Source organism: Chiloscyllium plagiosum, unplaced genomic scaffold, assembly GCF_037043375.1.
Source record: "Chiloscyllium plagiosum isolate Xiang-an unplaced genomic scaffold, Cpla_swu_hap1 HiC_scaffold_4, whole genome shotgun sequence".
NCBI lineage: Eukaryota > Metazoa > Chordata > Chondrichthyes > Orectolobiformes > Hemiscylliidae > Chiloscyllium > Chiloscyllium plagiosum.
The window spans coordinates 121,688,839-121,709,252 of NW_028270142.1; the positions used below are offsets into that span (position 1 = coordinate 121,688,839).

Here is a 20,414-nt window from a genome sequence, read left to right on the forward strand (position 1 = left end):
CCACCCTTACATTGGCAAAAATTACTGGCTCCAAAGTTTGGGAGAAGATTTGTAGCTCGGGTGCTCGTTGTTGTGGTTCTGTTCGCCGAGCTGGAAATTTTTGTTGCAAACGTTTCGTCCCCTGTCTAGGTGACACCCTCAGTGCTTGGGAGCCTCCTGTGAAGCGCTTCTGTGGTGTTTCCTCCGGCATTTATAGTGGCCTGTCCCTGCCGCTACCGGTTGTCAGTTTTAGCTGTCCACTGTACTCATGGCACTCATCCACAAACTCCATCAACAAACACATCGACCTGGACCCAATATACCGGCCACTACAGCGGACACCTGAAACTGACAACCGGAAGCGGCAGGGACAGGCCACTATAAATGCCGGAGGAAACACCACAGAAGCGCTTCACAGGAGGCTCCCAAGCACTGAGGATGTCACCTAGACAGGGGACGAAACGTTTGCAACAAAAATTTCCAGCTCAGCGAACAGAACCACAACAATTACTGGCTCCAGGAATGAGGAAGGAAATCCCAGAATCAGGTCCCTCACATCATTTTAAACACTTCCAGAGTTGGTTAATCTACACAGCAATCTGGCCCAAAGTGTTCAATCCAACTCACAAAGGGATCCTTGCGTTAACCTTGATGTATAATTAGTTATTGGGTTGCACACACTGAACAGAAGATGCTAAGACTACTGAGAGGAGTGGTATTATGCCTAATAGCATATCAAAGACAATTCCAAAACTTGTAACAGTGTGCTTTATAGAAAGCTGAAGATTCCCTATTTGGGTAACAGTCTGTGTTGCTTTGGCTAATATCAGTAGCACCAAATAGGATACAAGTTCAGCTCGGAGGAGTAATATGTAAATGGCTGGAGATCCCAGTCTCAATTATACCAGATACCTGCTCCAAAATGTCAATGTGAATGAAAGGTGGGAAGACATGAACGTTCACTGAAATTCAATCCAGAAGTTGAAATAAAATTGGTATTCTATTACAGCTTTGACAATCTTCAGTTTCCAAAGCAAATAACTGTGTCATTTATCTTCCAGACCTCAGCTGAATAAATGCTGAATTCACAATCACCAGACCTTTGCTGACCCTATATATTTTCAACAGATGATCAGCAGGAGTCAATTTGTGTTCTTTTTTCATTTAGAGCCATATTAGATTTACATATTAGAATTTCATTTCCTGCACATTTAACTTCCCTCCTTCCCAACCTAAAACTAGAAATATTGAGACTGCAAAAACAAAACGTTACAGTTGTTGGGAATTAGTTCATGAACAAAATCTCTATGTGATTGATTCTCTTTGTTCAAAGAAAAATGCCTACATATCTCTCAGATGGGTGGGTAACACTTCTTGATTTACGTGAATTTAAGTGCAAGTTGGCAAAGGTCTTAGGAACTTCTCTTACTGTGTGGGATACTGCTAGCTTTTAATCAAGAAAGTGTTGGCAAAGTTCCTGTTGCACTGTCAGCTAGAATCAACCTACTTGTTGAGCATTGCTTTGTAGGAAAATTGTTGGAACCAATAACAAGGTCAAAATGAAAGAGGGTGAAGCCTTGGACAGAGAGTATTGAGTCATCAAAGTTAAGTGGTGTTTGACAAACGTAATTGAATTCTTTGCGAGAGTGACCAGCTAGAGGGGAATTGCAATTGATATTTTGAACATAGATTTTCTGAAAGTGCCCAATTGCAGTCCTCACTTTCTCCCAATTAGGTCTTTCACAAGAGACTTATTAGAAAATTTAAGCTTGAGTCATAAAATCATACATCATGGAACCACACATTTCAGTCCAACCAGTCCACTTTGACAACACTGTCAAATTAAACTAATCTCACCTGCCTGCACTTGGCCCATAGCCTGATGTGATGATGCTGCTCCTTGAGAAAGGCTATTTTGTCCTTTTTTACAGAGGGGACATAAAGTCATGGGTTCCGAGATGTCTGGATTTGTCTACTTGAAGAAGCTTTTAAGTTTAAAATAAACACTTGTGCAATGAAAGGGGAGTGGCCAGTTCTCCCAGCTCAGCTTTTCTCTGGTTTGTTTTGGTTTTAGCAGTCTGGCTGTTCAGGAGCTGCTGGTCAGGTGTTAGCTGGCAATCCAAAGGGACGGCTTCATTGAAGAAGGAGGTTCCATGCTGAATCTCGCTGCTATCTCTCTCTCTCTCTCTCTCCCTCCTGTAAGAATCTGTGTCTGATTTTACCTTTTTGCCAATGGGGTGTTTATGGGGACCATTGCAGGTGTTTGGAACAGCATCAATAAGTTGGGTTTTCCGACAGGTTGTTATTCTATATTCTGTTCTCTTTTGCTTGTGTTTCATTCGGTACTTTGTTAATAAATTCTGTTTAGAAACGAGGGGTTTTAGCCAGCTGCATCACTCCTGGAATATCCACTTTATACTTGCTTGAAACAAGTAAAAAAGCTAGGAACCAGGCTAATTCTTTGAAATGGTTTGAAAGGGTCTGGCTTGGTCCATAATACCCCCAAACATTTCCTACTCATGAACTTAACCAAACATCTTTGAAATGTTGTAAGTGTATCTTGCATCCGCCATTTCACACACACACTGTGTAAAAAAGTTGCCCTCCATGTCCTTTTTAAATCTTTTTCCACTCACCTTAAAAATACACACACTTCTTTTGAACTCACACGCTCTAGGGAAATCACACTTGCGATTCACCTTATCTATGCCCTTCATGACTTTTATAATCCTCATAAGGTCATTCCTCAATCTCCTGTGCTCCAGTGAAAGAAGTCCCAGTCTTTTCACTCTATTTTTTGTGTCTCAAACCCATTCCCAGCAACATCCTGGTCAATCTTTTCTGAACACTTTCTAATTTAATAATATCTTTCTTATTACAGGGTGATGAGAACTGCCCACAATGCTCCAGAAGAGGCCTCACCAATGTCTTGTACAACCTCAGATGACATTCCAACTCCTCTACTCAATGGTCTGAGCAATGAAGGCAAGCGTGCAAAAATATGCCCAATACGGATAGAAAGTTGACTTCATGGATAACGTTACATGAAATGGTTGTTGCTCAGACTTCGAATGACCCCATTTCTTGTCCAATTGAGTTCCTGCAGTATAAAGATATTGAAAAAGGCAAAAGAATCTCTAACTTTTCACAAATTATATAATGAAACTTATTGGCAATGTGAGAAATTGTGCCAATTCTCAAACACAAAACCCTTTTTTTAAATACTCTCAGCTTCTGCCAGACAAAAACAACAATAACAACAATCTGCATTCATACAGCATCTTTACCACAGTAAAGCACTTCACGATATTTCAGAGACATAATACCTGAGAATGTCTGACACCAAACTAAATTTATTGACGATGAGTAATTGCTCAAAAGTTTGCTCAAAGGCGTTTTAAAGGCTGAGAGGGAAAGATTTAGGAAGAGGCAAGATTGGAAAGGAGAAAAGAGACTTCCAGTGTTTACTACCTTGGCTAGTGAAGCCAGGATCACAAATAGTACAGTAACAAAAATCAATGAAATTGTACAAGACGCTAGAATTACAGTAATGCAGATGTCTCAGGCCCAGTTAAGGAAAGAGAGCTGATGGTGGCAAACTTCTATGACAATTACCACATAGTGATCAGTCGTGGGCTTAACATTAAATGATAAAATGTTTTGAAAACAATCTACTGGAACCAGGAAAGCAGCCACAAGCACTGGAAGAAACAGTCAGTCAGAACTCGTGGAAAGGCCAATGAAGGAGAAACAGCACTCCAGGCTAAAGCCTTTACTTCAGACCTTTTGATAAGAAGCATAGAAGAAGCAGTGTGTGCTAGAAAGAGCTTAAAGGCTAGTCCAACCTGGAAGTTATAAACTCCACCAGAAAGCAGTAGGATCAGTAGTTATAGGTTTAGCCAAGAATCAAACGTATTGGAGTACGTAAAGTTAAAAATCCCCATTAGGGTAGGGAACAACATGATATTAATGGTGCAAAAAAGAGGCTGATGGGACTAGAAGTGGAGAGAAGAGAGTACTTATAGTTCACAATGAGGGTACTGTGATAGCAAGTGGAAACCTTAACCTGATAACAAATAAAATTCTGCAAAGATCGACATGTGACAGAAGAGTTCAGCATCCAGGGAAATCTATAGATAGTTTCATTGATAAAATTTACAAATCAATGGAAAATTGTGGAACTGGAATCACAATTCATAAGAAATAGAAATGCGGTTGGAATTATGGATGAGTCTTTTTCAGATTCAATACAGTCTGAGGAAGAGTTGAATTTGGAGGAAGCTACCCAAATTATGCGAGAATCAAAAACCAGTAAGAATCACAGAGAAACCTTGAGGAGAGTTGGCAATGAACAACCTAGTCACATGAGAAAAACAGAACTTAATCACTTCGTAAGATATAAACACTCTAAAGACATATGTGCTAAGCCAACATTAAGAGTACACCCATCAACAGATACAAAAGTTGAGATCTTCTGTTAGGAAGACAGTCATTCCAGTAGTGTACACTAAAGTTCTGGAAGATTCCCCCCATTACAAACTTCTGAACTGAAGAAATGTATTAAAACTGTTCTGAAGAAGTCATATTGGGCTCAAAACATTAGCCTTGTTTTTCTCTCCATAAATGCTGTCAGACTTGCTGAGCTTCTCTAGCACTTTCTATGATTGCTGTTGATTTTGTATTGGGAAATGATTCAGAAAGGGCTAATGTTAGAGAAAGCGTTGTGCTGCAAACAATCTGACAATGTCACACTGGCTTTGGTAAGAATAAGGAGTGCACACCTATAATCACTATTCTCATAATACTGTCTATCTTAATAATTTAATTATCTCTGATTGCTATAGTGTAATAAACCATGTCTTCTTAAATCAAGATCCTCCTCTTGTTAAGACTCAATAATATTTGGTCCTCTAGTAAGGTAAACCAAATCACTCCTTAGATCCAGCCAAGGCAAAAATGTTTGGTAATGATGTACCTCAATCCACAAATTTCACTGTGATGAGATTTTTTCTTAAATTGATATTTTTGGATAACGTAGTATTGGGGAAAAAGTAAGCAGCAATTCACTCACTAGAAAGGTCAGTTGCATATTGAATGATCTGACATTTGGCATCATTTCAACGAACTCCAATTCTGGGATGCCAATAAAATATTCAACTCTTAAAAAAGGAGTTATCAGTTGCAATTGGTTCACTTGGTTCACTTATCAGAAGGGATTGTGTGCAAATGAACAACACTGGAATGGAGGCAGCTGGAGAGGTCATTCATGTCTGACAGACAATGCATAAGTCAAAAAGTGTGGCACTGAAAAAGCACAGCAGGTCAGGCAGCATCCGAGGAACAGGAAAGTCGACGTTTCGGGCATAAACCCTTCATCAAGAATGTGGCCAATCCTGATGAAGGTCTTATGCCCGAAATGACAATTTTCCTGCTCCTCAGATGCTGCCTGACCTGCTGTGCTTTACAAGCGCCACACTTTTCAACTCTGATCTTCAGCATCTGGAGTCCTTACGTCCTCCTAGACAGTGCATAACTCAAACAATATACTCAAAAAGAAAATGAAGCAAATATATACATTTAAATACACAGCGATACAACAGCATTATTTTCTCTACTCTTTTTCTCCTCTCCTACACTGAATTTACCATCTCCTTTGATACATAGTACTTAATCTGCCAGCAACCTCTGACACTTTATCCCAAAGGATCCAAGAAGCCAAACAGAGATGATGGAATAATAGTAAAGTCACCCGACTAGTTTTTGAAATGTCCAATTAATACACTTATATCATAGTGGTGGCTGGAATTCAAATTCAATCAGTTAATTAATAAATATTGGGAAATGAAATTTAGTCTTAATAATTGTACCATGAATTAACATTAAAAAAAAACTGTTAGACTCTTTCATACCTACCTAACCTATGTGATGCCAGGCCAATGATAATGTGACTGACTCCTAACTGCCCTCAGAAACGGTCTTGTCTCTCCATTTGAGCAGACTTAGACATTGGCAACAAATCTTGACAGCAATACCCACACCGGTGAACAGAATATAAACAAAATACCCAGGATTGATATCCAGTAAGCACCTTCCCAAAGAAGTAACTAACAACCAGTTTCAGAATAACGGAAAGGGATGTGAAGTGATTTAAATGTATAGGAGCTGGATGCGCAGTAAGTTAGACACAAGTAGCCATTTTTAATATGTAAGCAGAGATAGTGAATTTCTCTAAGACTATTCAGTCATGAAAGGCATTGTGGCTGCAACTGTTCTAATTTCAACCAAATTTTGTATACATTTTTCAGAAGAAATCAGTGTGAGATAACCAGGAAACTCAGAATGTACGAGCAGGAACAAAGTACACAGCTTGATTAACCTTCACAGCCCAAGGACATTGAGCCAGAGTTAGCACAGTCTTCAAGCTGAAGCCTGCAAACTTAATGTAAACTATTGCAACAGTCACCATTTAATTAAGTGTAGAGAGATGAGACATCCATTTAGAATTGAAAAGAATGGGAAATCAAGCTGACAAGCAGCTTGCTGGCTAAAATGATATTGTAATGTAGTTTCAAAGCAATCAATCTAAATGCTGCAATCTAATGTTTTGCTTGTGGTATGTCATTCCATTTTCTCCAGTTACTTTCATTTAACATTGAAAATGATATTTTCTTTTAGCAATAATTAATTACTGATGGGAGGAATGGACACGTGGAGTGGAGGTTATTTTCTATTCTGCAGAACCCTTTCTCTTGTCCAATTACTCAATGGCGCTGTGCCCTTTGGTAACACATATTCAGTGTCCATTTGCAGCTGCTTTCTGACACATTTTTGATGCTAATCAGATGGGAAGGGCTCACTTTAATATCTTACAAATTTTATACTTTCTTCAGAGCTCTTATTGTTTGAGGCACTGCCATGGAGAATGCAACTGGGATATTAGTTTGGACACAGCTAGAGAATTTTGTACAGGTCTGGAATCACATTATCAGAGGGATGTGATTGCACTGGAGAATGTGCAAAGGAGATTCACCAGGATGTTGCCTGGGCTGAAGTGTTCCAGTTATGAAGAAAGATTGGATAGATAGTTATTCTTTGGAATAGAGGAGACTTAAATGGGGGCGGGGAGGGGGTGGGGATGGATAGGATTGAGATGTATGAAACTATTAGAGGCATAGATAGGGTAAGCAAATAGGAACTTTACCCCTGAGGTTGGTGGGAATCTGGCACTCATAATGATAGAGGCAGAAAGTCTCATAATGTTTAAGAAGTATTTAGGTGTATGCCTTGGCATCGCAAATGCACAGGACTATGGGCCAAGTGCTGGAAAATGGGATCAGAATAGTTAGAATTATAGAACTTCTACAGTATGGAAGTAGACCATTCAGCCAATCGAGTCCACATCGACCTCTGAACAGCATCCCACCAAGACCCACCTCCCCTACTCTATCCCTGTATTTCTGAATTAATCCACCTACCTTGCACATCCCAGGACATTATGAACAATTTAGCACGGCCAATCCACCTAACCTGCACATCTTTGCACTGCAGGAAGAAACCCATGCAGACACAGGGAGAATGTGCAAACTCCGCACAGACAGTCACCCGAGGCTGGAAAAGACCCGAGTCACTGGCGCTATGAGGCAGCAGTGCTAACCACTGAGCCAGCAGGTTAGATGGTCGATTTTAATTGGTCCAAATTTGATTGTGCTGTAGATCTCTATGATCCTAAACCAGTTGGCACAGTTAATTGAGTAGATGGAAACAATAGTTAGAAAATGATGTAGACAAATCAGGCATGTTTGGCAAAACAATGTTGAAGTATGAGGTAATTCACTTTAAATCCAAGGAAGATAAATAATCATAACTTAATGCTGAGATACCATGATCTGTGGATGAGCAAATGGATATATAAATAAGCCTTATTAATCATTAAAAGCAAATGTTTTGATATAAAGAGGAATACAAAATGCACTTGGAATATGAGTCTTTATCACAAGGGAGATGGAATAGAGATTTGGTTCAGCATCACAGAAGAATGAACAATTTCATTGACAAATGTAAATGAAAGGTTGAAATATCGTAACATAGATCAGTAACAGGCTTAAAAAGGATCACCCAAAGCATGTTTACAAAGACCTAGACTGGATTAAACTTTAGATTAAAAGAAAAATGGGAAACGAAAAGGAATTCACACACAATGATGAATACAAGTGCAAAACAGTTCTGTTTCTGCACTGAAGCTGAACCTCAGTTTGTGATTGAGCATCAAGGTCAACATTGATTCTTATCTGAAGCAAAATGACTACTTTGTCTGGGAGTCTCACTCGTCACTTCATTGTCAATCAGCCCCTGATTCTATATTCAAGTTGAGTTGACACCATCTTAGCAATTCAAGACAAAACTGAAGGAATTTCCACAGTCACTAACTGTGTACCAAATATACATGCAGTTTGAGTTTCTGAGAAAATAGCACTCAGTGTTAAGTTGAAATTTCTGCATCACAGGCTTCAAAAGGAAAAAGAATAGCACTCAGGAAGGAAGGAATGAACAATAAAACAAGGGTTCGCGGCTACAAAGTTCATCGATCTTCAAGCCACTATTACTCACAACACAATACATTGCCTGCCAAAACACAATAGCAGTGTTCAAATAAAGTCATTGATATATTTCAATTAATCAAATAAACTCTTTGTGATGTGTAACTTTTATTAGAATCAGCTTAATTTTCTTATCATGCTATTTGCGAAACTGTAACTGAAATATGAACACTTGCAACTCACTAGTCACAAGAGTGACTCTCACAAGTTATAGCTATGCCTGAAAGCTTTCTGTAAAAATAAAACCTCACATGCCTTGTGGGCATTGCTGGCTGGGTCAGCATTTATCCCTAACTACTGTTGAGTAAATGGTGGTGAGTTGTCTTAAGACATATGACATAGGAGCAGAATTAGGCCATTCAGCGCATCAAGTTGTTCTGCTGTTCAATGAGGTCATTGCTGATCTGATAACCCTCAGCTCCACTTTCCTTGATTCCCTTACTGATTAAAAATCTGTCTTTCTCAGCCTCAAATAAACTTCATGACCTAGCCTCAACAAAGTTGTGCAGTAAAGAATTCAATAGGTTCACTACTCTCTGATGGGGAAAAAAATCTTTCTTATCCCTGTCTTAACTGGGCAACCCTTGACCTGAAGTTACATTGTCTGGTCCTAGACTCTCCCACGAGAAGAAACAATGTATCATGCTTCCTCTGAAGCTTGTATGTTTCGATAAGCTTGCCTCTCATTCTTTTAAACTCCACTGAGGGACACCCACACTGCTTTTAGGAAGGGAGTTTCAAGATTTTGACCCAACAACTGTGAAAGAACAGTGATATATTTCCAAGTCAGGATGATGTGTGGCTTGGAGGGGAATTTGGGGGTGATGGTGTGCCATTGCATCTGTTGTCTTTGTCCTTCTAGGAGGTGGAGGTTGTGGATTTCTAAGGTGTTATCAGAGATGTTGTGGTGAGTTATTGCATTGCACTTAGCAGCTGCCAACCTAATCAGAAATGTGTACATCATATGAACATTTTATTTTAGATCTTGACATTTGAGGATTGAAGAGCAAGTTGGATGAAATTGTCAGGATACAAATAGGAACAGCTGGAGAAAGTGTTGAGAAAACTATTCTCACTTGTTTCAAAGTTTCAAACCAAACAGCATGATCCAAAACATAAAGCTAGACTTATCAGTTATGAAATTAAGAACACTTTGATGTACAAGCAGTAGCACTGATTTGGAACTATCTTCCACAAACAGCAATTAATAGTACATTAATCATTTTAAATCTAAGATTAATAGATGTCTTTAGATAGATAACTTTAACCAAAGTTATTAAGAATTAAATGCAAATGCGGACAATCAGAGTTAGGTTACACATCAGCCATGATCTCATTCAATCATGTAACAGGCTCAAGGGCAAAATGGCTGCCTCCCATTCCTCTGTTCCTAAGCTTTAGCAATAAATCATCCAAAGGTTATATATAACATTTCAGCAGATAAATGCTTAACGTGATCATGCGTTTAAATTACTAGTTCAATGTAAATGTTGAGCATCTCCTCCAGGACGAGTGGGCATAGCCTCAGAATGAAGGGGTGCCAATTTAAGACTGAGATGATGAGGAGTCTTAGAAACTCCTTGCCACAGCCACCTGCATCTTTGTGTATATTTAAGGCTGAAGTAAATAGATGCTTGATCAATAGGGGAAATCAACAGTTAAGAGGGAAAGGGCAGGAAAGTGGACAGAAGGAATGTCAGACCAGCAATGATCCTGAATGATGGAGCACGCTCAAAGGGATGAACGGCCTCTTCCTGTTCCTGTTGCCAATGGTCCTGTGGTCTATTTTCAATTGTCAATATTTCCATGAATATACTATACAAAGTGGTATATTATACAGACTCATTATGCATTTGTGGTATTCGTAGTTCATTCATGATCCAATTTCTTTCCCTTATGTTTAGATTATATCAATGATGGGGATGGGGAAAGATATTACACAGTCACGTTTTGTAAAGCAGAAGTAAAAGGATATTGAAAACACGAAATAAGGAACAAATATTTGTTTTATCAAGCCTTGATTCCTTCTACACACGACTTTTAATCTATTTCACACACTCTGTCTGACACATTTAAATTCATGAAGGGAAATTCAAAAGAAGCATTTCCCTAGGTAAATTAGGCAAATCTCAATAATATGAATTCATTGTCACATTTTGAGTATTAAATCTTGGCTGGGTGCCCACAGACTACAGCAAGCCCCTGAACGATAAGGTTATGTCTTGAATTTATTCATTGAATGTGGCTAATAATGGCAAGGCTGCACTTACTTTTCAATTCTGTTGATGATGTGGTGATAATTTGTACTGGTCAGTGGCTTTTAAAGGTCATTCAGCCTCACTGCCAATGTGAATGCCACCACATTCAAACAGGCAGTCTGCACTCTGAGCACAACAGAGCAAGCCAGCAACAAGTGGTACATTCCCTTCTTTCAATAACTATAGTAAAGCAGCCCCAAGTTTATGGCAATCATCAGCTTTCAGGTTTTGCTTTAAACATTGGCATCATTTGTCCAAGGTGCTGGACAGACTTGGTGAGGAGGGGATAGAATTATCCAGGCCAGAATATATGTAGAATTATCTGAATAATCCTTCTCACTGCAGCAACAGTTCAGGCTCCTAACACTGCTGGCTAGTCAAGTATTTCATATCTCAAATCTGGCTTCCTTCCAGATTTAAATGCTAATTTGAGCAGCAATTGAATTGGGAAGCAGGGAGGAAATAAAAGCACAGACTACCTGATAGCTCATGGCAAATACATTAATTATTAATTATTATCACTGCTTTTTCTCTCTCACACACTTTTCTCTCCTTATCCCAGCATTAATTTGATAGACAAGCAAGACGTCTATGTAATATTATTAAATGAATAAAGTTCACCAGCAATGTCAAGCACTCTAAGAATAGAACAACAAACAGGTACAATTCTATGCATTTAGAAGCATAATCCTGATGATTATTGCAGTTCGCACACTACATTTTCATCTTAACTGGAAGCTGCTACGTACCAGTTCAAATTCTCTGCACTTCATTACGAGCCAGGATTTCCTTTAAAATTCAATTTGAAAAGCTGCCCAACATAATTGGAGCATTTTTCAGCAATGCTATAAATATAATGTTTGTCCTTATTAAGAGGTGAGTACCAGTTCTGAAAACAAACCATTTTCTGCTGCAGATACCCAGGTTGAATTTAACTCTGAACCAGTCAATGCATCAGCAGCAAGTTGCACCTCATCTTCAATATAAGCGTAAACAACTGGACTGCTGTCACAGTCAATCCGTTTTGATACCAGCTTTCCAAAATGTGGTCAGTTTTCTCTTTTGCAACCAAAACTATTGAGACCTGTCGTGCCAATGTCCTATCATTCTGAGTGAAATAATTTACTTCAATCCCAACACCCTTCACCATGTGTGTAATGTACCATATAAACTCACTCAGTCATTGCGGAGAGCAGCATTAGTTAGCAATAATTTAATGTTCAACCACACACCAAGACTTCAATCTACATTTGAACTTTTACTGGTTTGGCATGAAACATTGGCCTGGATCATCCAGACATTCCTGACTCACATTTCTTCCAATTATAAGGTCAATTATAAAACCTTAAGTTATCTTGAGAATGTGACTTTAAAAAATGTTCTGGGATTTACATATTAATTAATAGAAAACTGCAACTCATTCTAAAATATGAAAAACCTAACAGCAATCTATGTTTTTTCAATATATAATTTCAGTTGCACGACACTGTAATCTTTTGTTATAAACTCTGTCTTATGGTACTGCTCCACAGCTACCTGATGAAGGAGCAGCTACCTGAAGGAGCAGCACTCCGAAAGCTAGCGATTCCAAATAAACCTGTTGGACTATAACCTGGTGTTGTGTGATTTTTATCTAAATATCATGACATTGGCAATTAAGTAAGAATATTCCTTCCAATAGTTGAAAAAAATCTAATAAGATTCAGCTATTAAAATGCAAATAGTGACATCAAGCCATCAAACCTTGTTTTACAGTTGTACTAATTTACCAGTTTGTATATTGAACTTGTACTTGCTATTTTCGTTCTATGTCTGAAACTTATCTATATTGTCAACAACAGTTTGATTGATGGTGAACAAGTGGACAAAAAAGAAACCACAATCATAACAGATTACACTTTTATAGCACATTCTTGGCCATCTTTTTGTTTGGATGGTTGGCCCAAATCTAATATAACTTTTAATAAACAGTGCATCACTATATTTCTATTGATGCAGCTAGAGTTCCAGCCAACATTAAGCTCTCTTTCTCATAAATCTCTCATGGTACTTTATGATATTGCTTTGAAAAGAGAAAGAAACAAGAGATAACAATAATCTGTAAATAAGTAACAGAAGTTCCACTTATCAGCAGCAACTGAGCAAAATAACCTTTTTTGCTGCAGCGTGTTGGACCAAGTCCAACAAGTAAATGTTCTTGATTGTGTGTTGTGATACTGGCCTGAAGCCAAGGGCTCCAATGTAGCCACTGTATATAATCAAAATATCTGTTTACTGGATAGCTTCCACGTAAAAATGAGATAAGAAAGAATATGCCGTTCACAAAGCATTAACTGGTCCAAATTTGGTATTGGCCGATTGAAAGCTGATGTTTTGAGTCAAGAGAGCACAAAATTGGAGCAGTACAGTGGCTCAGTAGTTAGCACTGCTGCCTCACAGTGCCATGGAGCCGGGTTTGATTCAGGTGACTGTCTGTGTGGAGTTTCCATGTTCTCCCCATGTCTGTGTGGGGTTCCTTCGGGTGCTCCGGTTTGCTCCCACAGTCCAAAGATCTTTGATGGATTGGCCATGCTAAATTGCCCATAGGGTTCAGGGATGTGTAAGTTAGGTGGATCAGCCATGGGATATACAGGGTTACAGAGATAGAGTAAAGTGTGGGGGGGAGGGGGGGGTGTGTCTGGGTGGAATGCTCTTGAGGGTCAGCAAGATCTTGATGGGTCAAATGGCCTGTTTCCACACTGTAGGGATTATAGGTAATTTGGATAAGAGCGACAAAAACATTATGCAATTACAATAGATTGTATTCTCCAGCATTTGAAACCAAAGCATGTATTGTTGTGCAGAACTGAGACTTAACTCTGGACATTGGTGTGCTTAAACAGACTTGAAAGCTTCGATGTTAACGATAAATGGCTATTCCCCAGTGCTAACTTTCTACATCACAGTTAATGATATACAAGCAACTGTTCTCAGTCAGATAATTCTGTCAAAGCTCCTTCTAACGCAATGCCTTGATTTAAATATTATGATACTTGTGTTCAATCCTTAGCCTCTTGGGCAAGGTCTTCCACTTGGGGTCAGGACTCTGACACTGAAACCATTTTCAGGTCATGTACAGAGTAATCAAAGGCCACAATTTTCCATGAGGTCGACACCTAGTCAGCTGGAAGATGGGTTTGGTGGCCAATTAGCAGTGGCAGGCATGAGCTGGAGACAAAATTCTGAAAGCCCAGCCAACCTGAGGGCACAGTAGCAGCCATTGCTCAGTGGTGTAGATGCTGCTGGTGAAGTCTGGCGGGGTGGCAGGAGAAGGCAGCCAAACTAACAGCAAAATAAAACAAAGAACTGCAGATGCTGGAGATCTGAAATAAAACAGAAATTGCTGGCAGCTACACTCTCTTCCACCCTCTTCCTTTGGGCAAAAGATATAAAAATTTGAATATACGTACAAACAAATTCAAAACATTTCGAGTCCAATTAATCTTCACAATTCTGATGAAGAGTCAAACCAGCAGGCTGGGTTTGGAGATAGAAGGATCTGATCAGACATAATGGGGTCCAGAGAACCTGACAGAGTGCTATTAAGGTTTTAGTGGCTTCTGTTTTGGCAAGGTGAGCTCAATGTGAAACCCAGGCCTTCAGGACTGCAGACCCACTAGCCAAGTTGTCCCAAGGTGCAAATTGCCCTTAAACAGGGGAAAATGTGAACCCAAAGTGATAAATGCCTGCCAACAGACTCAGTACCTTTGCATTATTGAAGTGCTGGCAGCACTGATACATACAACATCCTATTTGTCTTGCAGGAAGAAAGGGCACACAATACCAGGGAGAAAATATGCATGGGAATGAGTGGCCCAAGCTCTCTATCCTTTGTGCAATGCAAAAGTTGACAATGGACACTACAAGGGTGACACGATTGTAAGACACAGAATGCATAGACTATATAGTCTTACAATCGTATACTCCACAACGGCCCGATGAAGGAGTAGTGCTCCGAAAGCTAGTGCTTCCAATTAAACCTGTTGGACTATAATCTGGTGTTGGGTGATTTTTAACTTTGTACAACCCAGTCCAACACCGGCATCTCCAAATCCCGTAGTTCATGCAGTGTGCACTGGGAAATCAGTCAGTTGTGAAGGACAAGCATATCAGTAAAGGTGCAGCATCAGTGGGGAACTCAGAAGAGATGGAACATAGAAACCCAACACTATCACACCCTTAAGTGCAAACCTCCATCACTCATGGTCCTCATAAGAAGACTCTCGTGCCTGACTGGAAATGATGGCACTGAGTAAGACATACTCCTTAAGTAAGCAAGAGGTGGTGACTGAGGCAGATGCAATTGTGGGCAGCACCTCACAAGCACAGCAGCTTAAACTTTTACTGTCGCCTGAGATGTGTAGCCACATGTTCCTCGAGGCAGTTCATGGTCTCGAGCTGAAAATGAGGGAGCCCATTCTATTCATCAGCATCATGTGACTCTTGGTTTTGAACAATGGTAGTTTTCTAATGAGAGAGTAGCCAACCTCGTGAACAGGCACATGTGGCAGCACTCCTAGTGAGGCAGCACTCCTAGTGCGCAAAGGAACAATGCATTAGCATGCATAGAATATAGGCTCAAAAGTATCATTGAAGGGTCTGTGGTATTGAGTCTAAAAATACATGTAGGGAATGCCAGCAGCACACCTCCAGTGATATATAACACCAGCCAAGGGCTGAAGCAGTTACAGAACAGTGTGAAGGTACCACCCATCACGAGACACCAAAGGTTTGGCCTTTGAGGCCTCTCTGACCAAGGGTCCATCTAACAGCAGGCTTCCATTACAGAGGTCGCTCCCACACTGACGCCCATGCAATGTCCTCTGCAGATGCCTTCACAGTCACAAAGGTCATCACTGACATCCCAGCTACAAGCTGACCCACACAAGCAGGCAGTCAGTCTCTCAGCCAAAGCCAGAAAAGGAGGAGAGTCGAAAAGTGTGGTGCTGGAAAAGCAAAGCCATTCAGGCAGCATCCGAGGAGCAGGACAATCGACGTTTCAAGCATAAGCACTCCTGATTATCTCAACTCTCCTGCTCCTCCAATGCCGCCTGATCTGCTGTGCTTTTCCAGTACCACTCTGGTTTCCAGCATCTGCAGTCTATCCTCCTAGAAAGGGAACATCACGTCAAATTTATTGGGTGCAAAGGCCACCACAACGATTACTGTACTGAATGGATCACTTCAGTGACTTTCATTTGTAACTGTGTAAATTTTTATTCTTGTGCTACCTGGGGATCCACATGACACAACATTTCCATTCTTTAATGGCAAAGACTGAGAAATGGACAAACTGATGAAGGGAATCAATCGTCTTAGAACCTGCATTGAAGTTATTAGAGAGTTGCGTACTTTGCATTGTCTATAAGAATGGGACATTTCATATCTTATCTGTTAAACAAAAAGGCAGTTCAAAGCTCGTGCTACAGCAGTAAGTCTTAAGGATGAGTTATGTTTTTTGAAATTGTCTTGCATCAGACATTTCCTGACCACCTCTCTGTACTGTTATGTTCTGCATCATTCTCCTACTTGCCCTCCTCTTTTTTTTCTCCAGTGAACTGCACTAATCCAGGGTTTTGTCCTCTTTAAACTTGGCATATTTCTGAGCACCATGTTGTGAAGCATTGGAGACCACAATATGCAAGACCCTTGCAGCATTGTGCTGCAGGGAGCCATTCAATTATTCCGAGTATGAATGTTGCATCCTCAGGAATTGAACAGCCCATTCAATGGGCATTTTAACACCTCTGTACCTTCATCTCAAGATCATGTAAATGTATAAATAGCCGTCTTGTTCCTGAAATCGAGCCACAGAGTTGCTGTGATAATTTGAAGAGTAGCAGTGCTCAGGATTACCAAAAGTTAGAAGGGCTTCCTTTTGATAAATGTCCGGGCTCTCACCCAGCACTTTGATGGTCACATAGGCACTACTTATAAAGCCATACACTGCAGGAATCCAGCAATGGAGATGAGTTTCATTGTCCCACATCCTGTTTGAAATTGTATGCTTTGTACACAAAAAGTACATCAGTGAGATGCAATACACATGTTGCAGGAGACACCACATCAAGATCCATCTCTGAACTATGGAACAAATCAGGGGTCAAGACAGGTATAGTTATAGGCAATTGTTACTTAAAAAACTATTTGAAATGCTACCTTTGTGCCAATGATTGAAGACTCCTCCCAGCTTGCACCCCTCAGTGAATGATACAACCTTCTGTTGGGTTGCAATTTCCCTCTATTTGGGCTGCTATAGATCCATGTTGTAGATATTTTCTAATTAACGTGTTCGGAGATATTCTTACATACCTCTTGAGTAGGTGGGATTTGAACCCAAACGTCCCAGTTCAGAAGTAGGGACATTACAATGTACCACAAGGGCCTTGTGCCCAGATTCATGCTGTACGCCCACGGCCTGTCCACAAAACTTATCAATTATCCCTGAGCATCCAGACAGGCTTATTAACAAACTTGGTTCCAAATCAGAATGGTTACCAGGATACTCTAGCTCCCTTTTCAGTAAAATTGCTGACTGTCCAAATGGAATCAGCAAACCAACAGCGTAAAATTGCATGCCCGTCCATTCCATATGAGGACAAAATACCTGCCTGCCATCTCTGTGACTTCCTCCAGACAATTCTGTACCATCCACACCCCTGTCCCCAAAGGTCTGATTTTTTGGGCAACCCTTTGTCCTACCACAGGGCAATTGCGCCTTTGGAAAGCTAGGCCTCAAATTCTAAAATCCTCTCATCTATCCTGCCTATCTTGCTTGCCTTCTTTAACACCACCCGCCCCTTAAAATCATGAGGCAGAAGAGTGCAAAGTGGAGGATTTGCTTACTTTTCTTTCCTTTTTGTCCACTGCTCCAACCCATCATTAAGACATTTGAGTCCTGACATAAATTGATGGAAGAGTTGTCTCGATTTTGAATGATTAGAAGCTGGCTCAACCCAGTCAATCATGTCAATGCTGTCATTTTTCAGTGTCTTTATAGCATTTTCTTTGTCCTTCTCTCAAACACTGAGATATTTGAGAATTGAAAAAATCCAGAGGGTGAGGTGCTTTTACTGCCAACCAGACCGAATGATCTCTTGTAGTTGATTACTTGAAGCCATTTTTTTATCTACAAATATACTAATATCGTGATTTACAGTGTTTAGACTTACAGGTTATAATATTTTACTTGTTTCTCTTAACGTAAAAGCTCCCAAAGATTTTACATTAGCTGCTGATTCACTTCCAGTGTTTTACTTGAAATTGCATTTTACAGGAGCATTGCTCCAATGTTAATCAAGGATTTTACACAATACCCAGTTCACAAGGAGATTCTACCACTGAAACTGTGGTTTAGGCATTGTATTAATAATTGTATTAAGGATTCAAAGTTTGTGAGAAGATTTGTAGCTCGGGTGCTCATTGTTGTGGTTCTGTTCGCTGAGGATATAAAGCTAAATGCAAGATGCTGATGAAAATGTCAATACCACTGAATTGTATTTTTATGTGCATTGTATGTTAACACTATGATCTGCATAAGATGTTCGGTGTGACTTGTTAGTGGCAAATAACCATAGCATGGAAATGCAGCAGTTAAAAGACTTCTCACCCTCGCTGAAAGAGATCAACGTTGTAGAACTTGTGCAATTCAACGGAAAACTCAATGGTTCCTTGTACTTCAGACATGATCTGTCCCAGAGCATCACCTGGAAACAAAGATAGCAGAAAGCAAGTTACATCGCAACCAGGAACTGTTTCAGTAACATTAAAAATGCTGCTTTAACCAAAATGTGCACTTTTAAAACTTTCACTCTGTTCCATTTTATCATAACAACAGAAACAAAAACAGAAATTGCTGGAAAACCTCAGCAGGTCTGGCAGCATCTGTGGAGAGAAAGTAGAATTAACATTTCGGGTCCAGTCACCCTCCTTCAAAATTGATGGCAGTTTGGAAAAGGTTGCTGTTTATGCAGAAGATAGGGTGGTAGGAAGGGGAGAATGAAACGATAGTTGGAGATAGAGCCCAAAGAGAGAAAAACAAATGAACAGACAAAGGAGTCTGTGAAGGGTCAGCCTGGGATAATGAATAGCTGCTAATAGGGACTATGAGCAGCTGACAATTAGTCATTGACTATTTTTGTTATTTCCTAAGTGCTTTCTCAGAATACAGTTTGTTCTCTGGAAGAACTCATTCATTCTCCCAATGAATTTAAATGCCATCTATGTAAACCCTATCTCCCAATGAATTCACTACACACCCTTATTGATATTTTTCTTGCAAAGCAATGACTCAAGGTTCTGTACAGTCATGTGGAAACCAGTAGCCTATCGGTATCTAAAAGAAGATTCTCCATGTGCAAACCGAGGGAAGGGAATCAGTGAGATTTTTCACAATAGAAGGCTTTGTAGCACAACTTTCAACCCTCAGTCCATGTTCACTGATGGAAGTAGGTCATTGATCAGGAGCAGAAAACCTAATTTATTTCCCACATTTCCTTCGCTTACTCATCAGTACTAAATCAGCATGCATTAGCTCAATTTACCTTTGATATAAATCAGCTAACTTAGCACAGACTCAAAACAATCACTTTTTTGGTTCAGAATGTTATGAATGATGCACTTACTGATTCTGGGATACTTCAATGCATATTACTGGATATCAAACTGGGCAAAAGTGAGGACTGCAGATGCTGTGGTGGTGGAAAAGCACAGCTGGTCAGACATCCATATCTAGCTCCTGTTACTTAAGGTAAATGACTCTATAAGCAACCTGGTGAGATGATTGCTGTCAATTTTGTTACTTGGGTTTTTATGACCAACAGAAGTGAAGGCCAGGGGCAAAGGGTAGGTTTCAATTCAGAAGAAAATATTCATATTAGCAAACATGTTAATTAACAGCTTCAAATTGGTCAAAGCCTTGAGATTACTATTAGAGTTCAGTGAGAAACTCAGTGAGTCAGCAGAGATGACTGTGCCTCTCAGGGGGTAATATCAGAAAGAATCAGAATCAGATTCTGTGAGTGTGCAGAAAGTCACTGAATGGAAATATTTACAAGCATACCAGTTCAGTAAGAGATTTGAAAGAGAAGATAGGAGTAATATTTCACTGGGGTTGAATGTCAGTAAAGGATATTGCTGGGGAAAAAGTGAATCTTATTTTGCTGTTTTTGCCAAAATTGTCAGTTATATGTCATTTTTTTGAGTAATAATTTTTTTTGAGAGAAGTACAATACAGACTACCACAGTAAAGAAACTGCAAAAAATAAACTTATGATCTATCAAGCCAGGTTTCACTCCAGAATCTGACTTGTTCGGTATTATCATCAGATCATAACACAATTCTTTAATTTATTGATACTCATCCTGTACTGCTATGGTCTGGAGAGCTCCCAGGTTTTAGTTATGTTTACTGGCTATTCCTTTAATGATTCTACAACCACTCACCACATTGTTGTTACTCTCAGCTCCTAAGAAAATATGGACTCCACACCAAATCTGGTTTCATGCTCTTGCACATCTATATTTCTCTACCCCATTCAAG

At 39.8% G+C, this 20,414-nt stretch overlaps 1 protein-coding gene across 1 annotated transcript in view; it reads right to left on the reverse strand.

Annotated features, from left to right (window-relative positions):
- fam135b (family with sequence similarity 135 member B) overlaps nt 1–20,414 on the reverse strand; it is a 374,606-nt gene that overhangs the window by 258,550 nt on the left and 95,642 nt on the right. Inside the window, exon 2 of the mRNA XM_043687860.2 lies at nt 18,483–18,579. Coding sequence (XP_043543795.2) covers nt 18,483–18,559 — 77 coding nt within the window. The 5' untranslated portion in view covers nt 18,560–18,579. The remainder of the gene's footprint in view (nt 1–18,482; nt 18,580–20,414) is intronic.